Source organism: Myotis brandtii, unplaced genomic scaffold (genome assembly GCF_000412655.1).
Source record: "Myotis brandtii unplaced genomic scaffold, ASM41265v1 scaffold1056, whole genome shotgun sequence".
In the NCBI taxonomy this organism is placed as follows: Eukaryota; Metazoa; Chordata; class Mammalia; order Chiroptera; family Vespertilionidae; genus Myotis; species Myotis brandtii.
In genome coordinates this window covers 72,880-85,431 of record NW_005353564.1, presented here as the reverse complement: position 1 = coordinate 85,431, position 12,552 = coordinate 72,880, and the positions used below count along the sequence as shown (strand labels likewise).

The 12,552-nt window shown below is 39.1% G+C and overlaps 1 protein-coding gene across 1 annotated transcript; it reads left to right on the top strand.

The window, feature by feature from the left end:
- The first annotated feature begins 558 nt into the window (after window positions 1-558).
- LOC102243670 (olfactory receptor 4K2) lies at window positions 559-1,518 on the top strand. Its single transcript, XM_005856942.1, has one exon. It carries the CDS (start codon window positions 559-561, stop codon window positions 1,516-1,518), a length of 960 nt encoding a protein of 319 aa, XP_005857004.1.
- Window positions 1,519-12,552: the final 11,034 nt, after the last annotated feature.

Sequence of the window (12,552 nt, the reverse complement as noted above, 5' to 3'; positions counted from 1 at the left end):
GAGAAGATTGGGAATTCACTTAAATGAAAAATCATTTATCACCCTCGTAAACTAAGTGAGTCCTCTGAAATCATGTTAAACTGTTATTTAAATCCAGTGCTCAACAATAATGGATTCAGTATAATTGCTTTTTTTCTTTTGGTTTAACAGAAACTGTTGCAATTTCCACCTTTATTTAACTTTTTTTAATTTATCTGATTTATTAAGTAGAGCACACTACCTCAGTGTAACCTTCCTCTATAAATATTGATTATGTAACATTCAGAACAGGAAATTATAGTGTGGGTATGTGATGAATATAAACCAACATGTACTAATGCTAGTCAAAATCAAGAAGTTGTCCATTTGAATTGATATCTCATAGCAATTGTTAAGTGATTCCAAAAAGAAAAAATTGTTACTGAGATAGTTATTAGTTGGATTTTAGGAAATAAACAATACTCTAGTAAAGTATTAACTAATATCATAACTCCTTATTATGTACTTATAGAAGTGTCACATTTTCTAGCTCCATCATTCTGTTCCATTTTGTCATTTTAGAGCAAAGTCTGTAGATCAATGGAGGGGTTCAACCATTCCAGAGTGTCTGAATTTGTGTTACTTGGACTTACTGATTCTCCGGAGCTCCAGATTTTCTTCAATGTGATATTTTTCATTTTCTATTTAATGACCATGTTGGGTAACTGCCTGATTTTGTTCACGATCCTGTCCACCCCACACCTTCACTCCCCCATGTACTTCCTACTCAGCAATTTGTCTCTCATTGACATGTGCTTGTCCTCTTTTGCCACTCCAAAGATGATCATGGACTTCTTTGCTCAACGCAAGACCATCTCCTTTGAGGGTTGCGTTTCTCAGATCTTCTTATTGCACCTCTTCACTGGGACTGAGATTGTGCTGCTGATCTCCATGTCTTTTGACAGGTACATTGCCATATGCAAACCTCTCCATTATTCAACTATTATAAGCCAAAGAGTATGTGTTGGGCTTGTGGTAACTTCCTGGATGGTGGGCTTCCTGCATACAATGAGCCAGTTAGCTTTTATTCTCTATTTACCCTTCTGTGGCCCCAATGTTATAGATAGTTTCTTCTGTGACCTTCCTTTGGTCATCCAGCTGTCTTGTATAGATATATATGTCCTTGGGGTCTTCATGATCTCAACCAGTGGTGTGATTGCTCTTATAAGTTTTCTGCTTTTGCTCACCTCATACATTATTGTTCTTGTTACTATCAAGGACCACTCTTCCATAGGATCATCTAAGGCTTTTTCCACCTGCACTGCACATTTCATTGTTGTGTTAATGTTCTTTGGGCCCTGCATCTTCATCTACGTGTGGCCTTTCACAAACTTCCTAGTGGACAAAGTTCTCTCTGTTTTCTATACCATCTTCACCCCTTTTTTGAATCCACTTATCTATACTCTGAGAAATCAGGAAGTGAAAACAGCTGTGATGAAGAAACTAAGTAATCAATATTTATATCTTGGGAAAAGGACCCCAAGATATCCAGTGCAGTGAACAGAGACCTCCTGTCTGAGATTTCGTATCCTGAGTTCTGTCCTTAGTGCAATAGAAAAATTAAACTCAGTAGCTGCCTTTTAAGTTATTTAGTTTAAATTCATGAAAATAAAAAGCCAAGGTTGAAAATATAAAATATCTTGCTTAAAAGTCAGTGCAGTGTTTACAATCCTTTTAAGATTATGAATCCATTTAAAAATCTGTCAAAATCTATTTTTTCCCATAGAAAAATGTGCACATCAAATTTGTGAACATGAATTCAGGTTTTATAGATCGAACCCTATAAACATACTTAGATTAAGACTACTTAGAGAAGGCTGAGATAAAATATTCTTCACTAGTATTCTAACTCAGAACATATCACTCAGCTGCATAACCTTGTGGTACTCTGATGGTATCCACATGTAGAGCTTTAACTTAGAGTTTGGGGCATAATAAGTTTTTTTTTCCATAGCAGTAGAATATTTTCATGAAAAAAATTGACATCATAAACAGATTATTTTGAATACTGTTGAACAATCTTGATTTAAGGGGTCTAATTGTTTGAGTTCTGAGTCAACTTTGAACAAAAGAGAACAGTTTGGAGGACCTGAAATTTAACATATGGTTTCTTAATAGGCATATAATTATCACACTTGATATAGCAGATAATTAATCAAACTTTTAAAAGTTTAAGCCATTAAAACCTGGCTGAATATCATAGATATGATGAATTCATTTAATTCTAAGATAAAACATTTGGAAAATTATTAACTGTTAAATTTGTGACATTTTCATCTCAAATAAAATATTTAAAAGTATTATTAGTCTTAGTATGAGTTTTGGGTCTTATTTTCAATATAACATAACCTGTGGAAGAAAATAATTTTAAAAAAAATATATTTTATTGATTTTTTACAGAGAGGAAGGGATAGGGATAGAGAGTTAGAAACATCGATGAGAGAGAAACAGATCAGCTGCCTCCTGCACACTCCCTACTGGGTATGTGTCCGCAACCAATGTACATGTCCTTGACCAGAATCGAACCTGGGACCCTTGATTCCGCAGGCCGATGCTCTATCCACTGAGCCAAGCCAGTTAGGGCAAGGAAGAAAATAATTTAACAAATATAGAGTAGAATTCTCCCCAACTTGGTTTATTAATATGTTAAATACATTTTTATTACAAGACAGTGTTTGGAAATCAGTTGACCAACCCATTTCCCTAACAGCTAAAGAACCTTAAGTCCTGAGATTTTATAGAGCTAGCTCAAGCTGAATCACTGTAAGGGGCAAAGATCAATGCTCCAAACATACATGGACCTCAGAATTAAATCTTGGATCTGCCATTTCTTAATTGTGTTATTCTGGAAGATTCTCTTTACCTCATTGTCCCCTTTTAATAGCTAATAGAAGGATAATAAAAGTGGGTTAATTATTTGATGTAACTATTTTATATAAAGTGGACAGAATGGATTCTAAAAATATCATTAGCTTTTCCCTTCCCATCCCCATGGACTTTGACACAAAATGCATCTGATTTTTAAGTAGTATGCCTTTGAAGAATAATTGCACTCAGGCCAATCCACAAGTACAGAAAATTTGATATTTTAGTTTTAGCATGTCTTTAAGACTGTAGCTTGTTAAGACATATGGCAGAAAAATAAATAGAACACTTTTCAGTTTTCCATTGCTAGCATGGAGGTGTGGGACTATATTAAGTTGCCTGAAACTTTGAGATTTCTATGAATAACAACACTGATAGGTTGTATCTTCTTGAATTGACTGAAGTATATGAAAAGAATGCAGGAAACAGCCTGTCATCATGGATTCAGACACTTTGTAAGTACTTTGAGGAAAACGCAAGCCTCTCTCTTGCAAAATCAGAAATGGCATTCATAGTTTCTTACATTTTTCTTCAACCTTTAAGGTCTCTATGTGTTTTAGGTCAAATAACCTCCAAGCCAAATATTTAATATCTGAGGTTAAATAATATGCAGAAGTTTATGCAGAAATGTAATGTTGGAGTTACATATAAAACCACATTTGGAATTTGAAATACTAGTTCATTTTTATTCAAATCATAAGCTATTCCTTCTTGCTTCAAAGTCAGTCAGATGAATGCAAAAAGGTAAGTTAGAAATGGACTTTTGCCACATTCCCATTATTCAGCAAAAATTATCATCTTTGTTTTAAATATACACCTCACTTCTAAAATTTCAATTTTTAGTTCAATAATTATTTCTTGAGCACGTTCTTTGTTTAAGCCCTTGCTGGGTTCTGGGGTGTCATTAAAGTACAAGATTGTTCCTCTGTCTTTAAGGGCACAGTTTTAGCAATTAGATAGGATCAATCTGCTGTAGGTTGCATTCCAATGCTACACTTTCTCATTGTGCAACCTTGAGCAAGTATTTTTAATGTTTCCAAGACTCAGTTTCTTAATCTATGAACTGTGCACATAGTATTTAACCATTAGAGATTTTGTGAAAATTAAGCCAAAACACATGTAACAAAATAGCAGAACTTGGCACTCATTAAAGGCTGAATAAATATCAATAATATTGTAATTGTGTTAAATTTTATGTAAAAAATCATAGGGTTACTGAAATGGAAATAGATGTGCTTACTTGAACTTAAAGGGCATGGTTTTAAAACTACAATAGGATGTGTCAATTTATTTACTATTAACTAATGTTGAAATATTGAATTTCTGCCAATTATTAATTTTTTGTGTATTTCTATAGTTAATGTTGTCTTTCGTATGTTTGTGTTTTTCAAAAGAAGTATTATATTTTGGGGGTTTCTTATTCATTTTAAGTTGAAATATATTTCAAGAGTGTGTGAAAGAAAAAAAATAATAAATACACAATGTTTAATAGGCCACTATTTTGTTTTGTTACAATAACATTTTAAAATAAAAGTGCATAATTAAAAAGTGATAAAATGTTATTTACATATTTTGTGTCTTTTGCCTATTCAAAATATAGTAATAAAATGCTTTAAATTCTTATAACTGGATTTATTAAAAGTATCAAATGGAAAATGAATAATGACAATTATCTATTCATTTTATATACAGCACATTAGTAAATACATTTAACTAAAGGCAGAAATACTGTTTAGATATATGAAAATATAAAAAAACTATTATTTAAAGACATGGTGAAAGTATTGTCCAGGAAATTGTTAAAAATGGAATCATAAAATTATAGCATCAGACATTACATCTGGCTAAAATATTTCTGAAGTTCTAGGATTAACATCTAGTCCCTATCTGGGCACTTCTCAGTCGTAAAGCCCATTGCTATGTCCTCATTGCTCATTTTGAAAAATATATTTCAATATAATTGGTTTTCTTTGAGCTCTTATGTATTTTATTTCATGGTTTTGAACTATTATTCTAATGAGAAAACTTTGGGCTTCACTGAACTTCCAAAAGGGTCTGTTGTACATTTGTGTGTGTGTGTGTGTGTGTGTGTGTGTGTGTCTGTTTCTGTGTGTGCACATACTTGCGATCACACTACTAAGAACTCCTGGAGTGAGAATGGGGAGTAGCCCCATGAAAGACAGATTGCCTGACCTGAATTCAGCTGTGCATCACTTACTGGGTTTGTGGTTTGTAGCAGGTTAATTTATCAGCTTTGCAGGTCAATAGGCTGCAAGCTGCAACTGCCTGCATTCCCAGTGTGTTTTCATTTCCCTCAAAGGTTTATAAAGAAACTAGATGCCCAGTGCGTGACATTCATGCACTGGGGGTTGGGGGTCCCTCAGCCCGGCTTGCACCTTTTCGCAGTCTGGGAGCCCTCAGGGGATGTCTGACTGCCAGTTTAGGCCCGCACCCACTGGCACTGCCTTGGAGGTGGGAGAGGCTGCCTCGGAGGTAAGAGAGGCTCCCGCCACCGCCACCGCCACTGCACTCTCCAACCATGAGCCCGGCTTCTGGCTGAGCGGTGCTTCCCCTGTGGGAGCCCACTGACCATGAGGGGGCAACTCCTGCATTGAGTGTCTGCCCCCTGGTGGTCAGTGTGCATCATAGCGACCAGTTGTCCTGCCTTTCAGTTGATTTGCATATTATCCTTATATTAAACTAGAGGCCCAGTGCACAAAATTCATGCACGGGTCGGGGGTGTCTCTTAGTCCAGTCTGCAACCTCTCCAATCTGGGACTGCTGGCTCCTAACTGCTCACCTGCCTGCCTGCCTGGTTGCCCCTAACCCCTTCTGTCTGCCAGCCTGATCACCCCCTAACCACTCCCCTGCCGGCCTGATTGACGCCTAACTGCTCCCCTGCCAGCCCAATCGCCCCCAACTACCCTCCCCTGCAGGCCTGATTGCCCACAACTGCCCTTCTCTGCTGCGACCCGCCTCCTCTGCCAGGACCCACTTCCTCCGCACAAGGTGGCGGAGAAACCAGGACTGGCCTCCTCTGTGCCGTGCGGAGCCACAGGACCCCCCAGGCCTCACCACACAGAGCATCTGCCAGGCCCTGCCTTCGCTGTGCGCATGGCCATCTGGTTGCAGCCATCTTGTGGCAACCATCTTTGTGGCAGCCATCTTGTGACGACATCGTGCGTGAGGGTGTTAGGACCATCTAATGGTCGCTTAGGCTTTTATCATATAGACTAGAGGCCCAGTGCACAAAATTTGTGCACTGTGTGGGGGGCAGGTGCCCCTCAGCCCAACCTGTACCCTCTCCAATCTGGGATCCCTCTCATAATCCGTGACTGCTGGCTCCCAACTGTTCACCTGCCTGCCTGCCTGATTGCCCCTAACCGCTTCTGCCTGCCAGCTTGATCACCCCCTAACCACTCCCCTGCTGGCCTGATCAACGCCTAACTGCTCCCCGGCCAACCCAACTGCACCCAACTGCCCTCCCCTGCTGGCCCGGTCGCCCCCAACTGCCCTCCCTTGCCGGCCTAGTCACCCCCAACTGCCCTCTCCTGCAGGCCTGGTCCCCCCAATTGCCCTCCCCTGCAGGCCTGGTCGCCCCCAACTGCCCTCCCCCGCTGGCCCAGTCACCTCTAACTGCCCTCCCCTGCAGGCCTGGTCACTCCCAACTGCCTTCCCCTGCAGGCCTGGTTCCCCCCCAACTGCCCTCCCCTGCAGGCCTGGTCCCCCCCAGCTGCCCTCCCCTGCAGGCCTGGTTGCCCACAACTGCCCTCCCCTGCCAGACATCTTGTGGCGGCCATCTTGTGCGAGGCCTTGATGGTCAACTTGCATATTACCTCTTTATTATATAGGATTATTATATAGGATAAGATAAAACTAATAAAATTAGTGGGAGTTTTCACATAAAAAATAGAACTTGATGGCCCCAACCAATGTGGCTCAGTGGTTGAGTGGAGACCCATGAATTAGGAGTTCACGGTTTAATTCCTGGTCAAGGGCACATGCCCAGATTGTGGGCTCAGTCCCCAATAGGGGGCATGCAGGAGGCAGCCAATCAATGATTCTCTCTCATCATTGATTTTTCTATCTTTCTCTTCCTCTCCTTTCCTCTCTGAAATCAATAAAAATATTTTTAGAAATATAGTTTGATGGATTTTCTTAAAAACCTAAAAACAAACATAAATCCTCCAACATTGAGCCACAATTCTAAGCTGTAGCTCTTTTTCAATAAGGCAAGTACCAGATATCTCCTCTCCTGTTTTCCGCCAGACCACTCCATTCATGTGTATTACCTCAAGTGTTTGTCACCCTTAATAAAGAACTTAAAATGTTTAATATACCTTTTCCATTGCCATACCTATAACTTGTCCAGCTCTAATCCCCACTTTGAGATAATCCACTCTTGCCTCCAACCTTTGACGGCTAAATCTTAACAAGCAGCATTTATTGAACACCTGGGAACGTTGATATTCCTAAAAATTATTCCTGTATGAAGATTTAAGCCAAAGTGCAGTATAAAAATCTGTAATACTTCTTTTTTCATTTATTTATTTATTTGTTTTTAATAAAATATTTCTAAATTTTGATTTATTTATTTTTTAAATCTTTATTGTTGAAAGTATTACATATGTCCCCTTTTTTCCTCCATTGACCCCCTTCAGTACGCCCCTGCACACCCTCACCCCCACCCCCGGCCTTCACCAAACTATTGTCTGTATCCATGGGATATGCATATATGTTCATTAGCTAATCCCTTCACCTTCTTTATCTTGTCACCCCACCCATTTCCCCTTGGGCACTGGCCAGTCTGTTCCATGAATCCATGCTACCAGTTCCATTTTGTTTGTCAGTTTATTTTGTTCACTAGATTCCACATGTTAGATTATGTGATATTTGTCTTTCTCTGTCTGGCTTATTTTGCTTAGCATAATACCCTTCAGGTCTATCCATGCGGTCAAAAAAGGTAAGAGCTCCCTCTGACCAGAACAATCACAACTAATGTAATTGAAGCAGTAATAATAATTTTAAAAACTCTCAGAAAAAAAATTCTGGACTGGATGGCTTCACGGGTGAATTTTACCAAATACTCAAAAAAAAAAAAAAAAAAAAACTAATACCTATCCTCCTCAAACTATTCCAAAAATTTCAAGAGGAGGGAAGATTTCCAAGCTCTTTTTACAAGGTCAATTATATCCTAAGACCAAAACCAGTTAAAGACATTACAAAGAAAGAAAATTATAGGTCAATATCCCCAATGAACATAGACACTAAAATCCTCAAAAAATATTAGCAAATCAGATCCAGCAATACATTAAAAATACCATACAACATGACCAAGTGGGATTTATTCCAGGGATGCAAGGCTGGCACAATATTTGCAAATCAATAAATGTGATACATCACATAAACAAAATGAAAGATAAATATCACATGATCATATCAGTAAATGCAGAAAAAGCATTCTATAAAATCCAGCAAAGTGGAAATAGAGAGATCATACCTCAACATAGTAAAGGCTATATATGAAAAACTTACAGCCAACATCATATCCAATGGGCAAAAACTAAAAACTAAAAGTGTTTCCCTTAAGGCCAGGAATAAGACAGGGATGTCCGCTTTCACCACTCTTATACAGCATAGTCCTAGAAGTTCTAGCTATACTTCTTTTTTCTAATGTCTTTCTCCTCCTGTGTCCTGATTCTCTTTCCTTGTCTGCACTTCAATAGAAATCTGCTTTTAATTGTTTGCATTTCATTATACATTGAAAAGCTATATTTGTTCTTCCAAGTGTATCTTTAATTGCAATCAGATAGGATCAGCCTCTTGTTGATGTAGCTCAGCATTAGTCAGTAGAGATGAATTGTCATAAGTAGAATGTTCTGCCTCTGTCAAATAGATGGCTCCCGATTCTCCTCTCTCAGTAAAGATAATCCAAGAAATGGTTGTGTTTTTTTTGCCCCTTTTTACATATCAGGAACTTCTCTGTCCTTTATAAACAGAATAATAAGATATCATACCTATGCTTAAAGAGATTATACCTAATAAGAAGAAAGCTGATAAAATGTATCATAATTAACATGATGTAAGTTTGCAGTAATATGAAGACTTTGGAAAACACATGTCCAAATGTACCTACAGAAGTCAAAGAAATCTTCTCAAAGTGCTGAGTCTGAGACTGGAAAGGCCAAGTTGAGGGGAAATATGCCAGAGGGCAGAAACAGAACAGACAAAAGCAGAGAATGATAAAAATACTAGTGAACTCAGGAGTTTCATGTCGTTTTCTCTTTCTAGAGAACAAGATGCAAAATTAGTGGTAGTGGAAAGAGAGATTGTGTTGAAAGTGGCCAGAGGGTTGGATGCTAAATATATATTGCTGAGGTAATGGGGAAGCACTGAGGACAGGCTGTAAGCAACAGGCCAACTTTTATCCAGTTCCCATTTCAAGAACTTTTTACAGCCTTCTCAGAAAAAAAAAATTGATAAAATCCAGCACCCATTTATGATAAAAACTCTTCTTTGATGGAAGTTTTTTCTTGTTTATTTTTTCTATGGCTGATAAAATATCCTAAACATGTAGCTGCACTTTATATTGGAGCTACAGAATAAAAGTTATCCCAGTTCTTATCTCTTTCCAATCTCTCCTGTATAACCTTTAATTAGCTTAATTGACCAGCATATTGAAACTTAGAGATCTGACTTGCTACTGTTAGCCCAACAATTTCTGGGAATAGGAGCCCTTTTTGCCTTTTCTCTTCTTTTTCCATCATCTTGCACATTGAAGCTATTTCCCAGAATTCCTTCTCCTTCCATACCCTAAAATGACCTTATTGGTTTATTGATGCTTGCTCCCCTGATGGCATGTGGATGAATTTTTATTGGGGGATGACATGGAAGTTGCTGGAAGCCTTTACATTAAGGTGACTGAGAATACCTGGGGTGGGGGGAGCAGCAGGAAGGATTACAGAAGAAACCTGGACATCCCTGGTGAAGTAAATACTGCTCAGCACTTGTCTCTCCAAGAGTGAAGTATTCTGATTTTGACATTGCTCATTACACTGTTGATGAAGATCATATATGTATTATTCTCAAATATGTATTACTAAAACTTTATAATGTGACATGCTTCATTTCTCTAGATCCCAGAAAAAGAATACCAGTGTCATTGGGGAATATACAACAACGTATTACAATGTGTAGTAGGACACGAATATCGGATTCTGCTTACCTCCTCAGCCCCCTTTTGCATTTGTCTCCCCTTGGAACACCGATTTTCCTTTTCTACCAATTTGCTGGGCTTGATTCTGTTGGGGCCTTTGCACATGTTGTTTTATCTGCTTCAATTCTGACAGCAATACTCTAGAGTGTGTGGGAAGTGAAAGTGTAGAATTTTTGTAAGCAATGAAGTGACATTGTTATCAGCTCAAAATAGACTGTTATAACAATAAGTGTTTTTTTCTTTTTGCAAGACTTATGGAGACTACAACCAAAGAATCTAAAGCAGATACAAGAAAAGATAAAGAGAAGAGAATCAAAGCATAACACTGCAAAGAATCCTCAATCAAAAAGAAAGACAGCAAGTGAGGAAGAGAAGAACACAATGACTACAGACAGTTTTAGTTAGGCTAATGACTCTCGGAGGTGAAGACACAGTATCACGAAATTATGTTCAGCAACCTGAAATTGTTTGCTAAGTTTATCTTTAACAGTCAACTGTTGGGACTCAGTGTTAGGCTTCTTCTCTATGGCAATCTATCTATAATAATAAAAGTGTAATATGCAAATCGACCGAACAACCAAACAGCAGAACGACCATCCGGATGACCTTCTGGACAACCACGCTATGACATCCACTGGCACCAGGCCAGCCAAGGCAGGTGTGATGTGATTGGATGAGGGCCCCTGTCCAGCCAAGGCAGGTGCGATGTGATTGGTTGGGGGCCCCTGAAGAGGGAGGTCCAGGCCACTAGCTGGCAAAGCAATCGATCAATTGGGGGCTCCACGATTGCCCCAAAGAGGGAGGCCCAGGCTACCAACTGGCAGGCTGCAGCAGGTGGGCAGGGCCTGCCTCATTGGGGTGATTGATTGCAGGGCTCTGGAACCCCTCTCCTGAGTGCACGAATTTCATGAAATGGGCCTCGAGTTGAAAAATAAAAGAGAATGTGCAGATGACTGAATGCCAATAGAGATTATGAGGCAGGAAGGGTGAGGACCTTATCAATAGGATAGTCCTTTACTAAAATTTTCTTAGGTTGGTGTTTATTTCAACTAGATTTTGTCTTTGGGATTAATTTTCCACATTGCATTCCTACTTTTTAAAAATAATTTTAATAAAATTTATTGGGGTGACATTGGTTAATAAGATTATATAGGTTTCCAGTACATATTTCTGTGATATTTGATCTATATATTGCTATGTGTGCCCACCACCCAAAGCCAAATAATCTTCCATCATGCATTCCTAATGCATGAAACCTTATTTTAGAGCACATGCTAATTTTTTATATAATAGAACCCATGACATTTATTTGCCTACATTCTAGCAATGTGTATGTTAGGATGCTAAAGTGGAACACAAAATTCTTTGACATAGAAAAAAAAGCAACATTCCTTACTCTGATCAGTCAACCATATGCTATTGATCAGAATGAAATATAAACAACCCAACTTGAAAACAGCTGCCTAGTATCCCGTTGTATAGATGCTCCATGGCTTTTTAATCCATTCATCTGCTGATGGGCACTTAGGCTGTTTCCAAATCTTAGCTATTGTAGATTGTGCTGCTATGAATATAGGGGTGCATATGGGTTGGGAAGGTGACTGGACCAATTTATAATATTCAAGAGTGATAAATAAACAAAGGATTTTAAAATTATTTTTTTCATTAACATTAATTCATCAGTAGATCTCCCCAGTAATCATTAAACACATTAGTACATTAAACTGGTTGTACTTCATCACAAGAAACATATTTAACCATATGTTTTAATAATATAAAAATGTTTTCAACTCTACCAAATTCAATAACTTTTCAAAGAATTTTAAACAAGTAATAGAGTTGCAATTTACAGTTGTATAGATTCAACACACAGACTAGTGACACAATATATGAAGCAGTGTTTTCATTTCTTTATGATCATAAATATTTATTATCTATTTCTTGATCTCTCACCATCTCTTCCTCTCTGTTTCTCTTGTCCTATCTCCCCTCCCCCCATCATTTCAACATTTTACAGTAAACTGAGGATTGGAGTGTTTTGGTAACTTCTCAAAACCCAGGAAGTGGCAAAGCTACAACTCAAACTTAAGTCTATTTGGCTCCAAACCATTTTTCACTTTGCCCTTCTGCATAATACTACAGTCCAGAGCCCCAACCCCCCTGATGGGCCCTGCTCTGTGCATGACAGGGGGCAGTGCCCCAACCCCCTGATTGGCCCTGCTCTGTGCATGACAGGAGGTGGCGCCGCAACCTCCCCTTCGACCCTTCCTTGAGTGTGACAGGGGGCGGTGGCCTAACCCCCCAATCAGTCTTACCCTGAGCATGACTGAGGGTGGCATCGCAACCTCCCGATCCGCCCTGCTCTGTGCATGACAGGGGGCAGTGCCCCAACTCCCCAATCAGCCCTGCTCTGAGCCTGACCAGGGGCTGCACCTAGGGATTGGGCCTGCCCT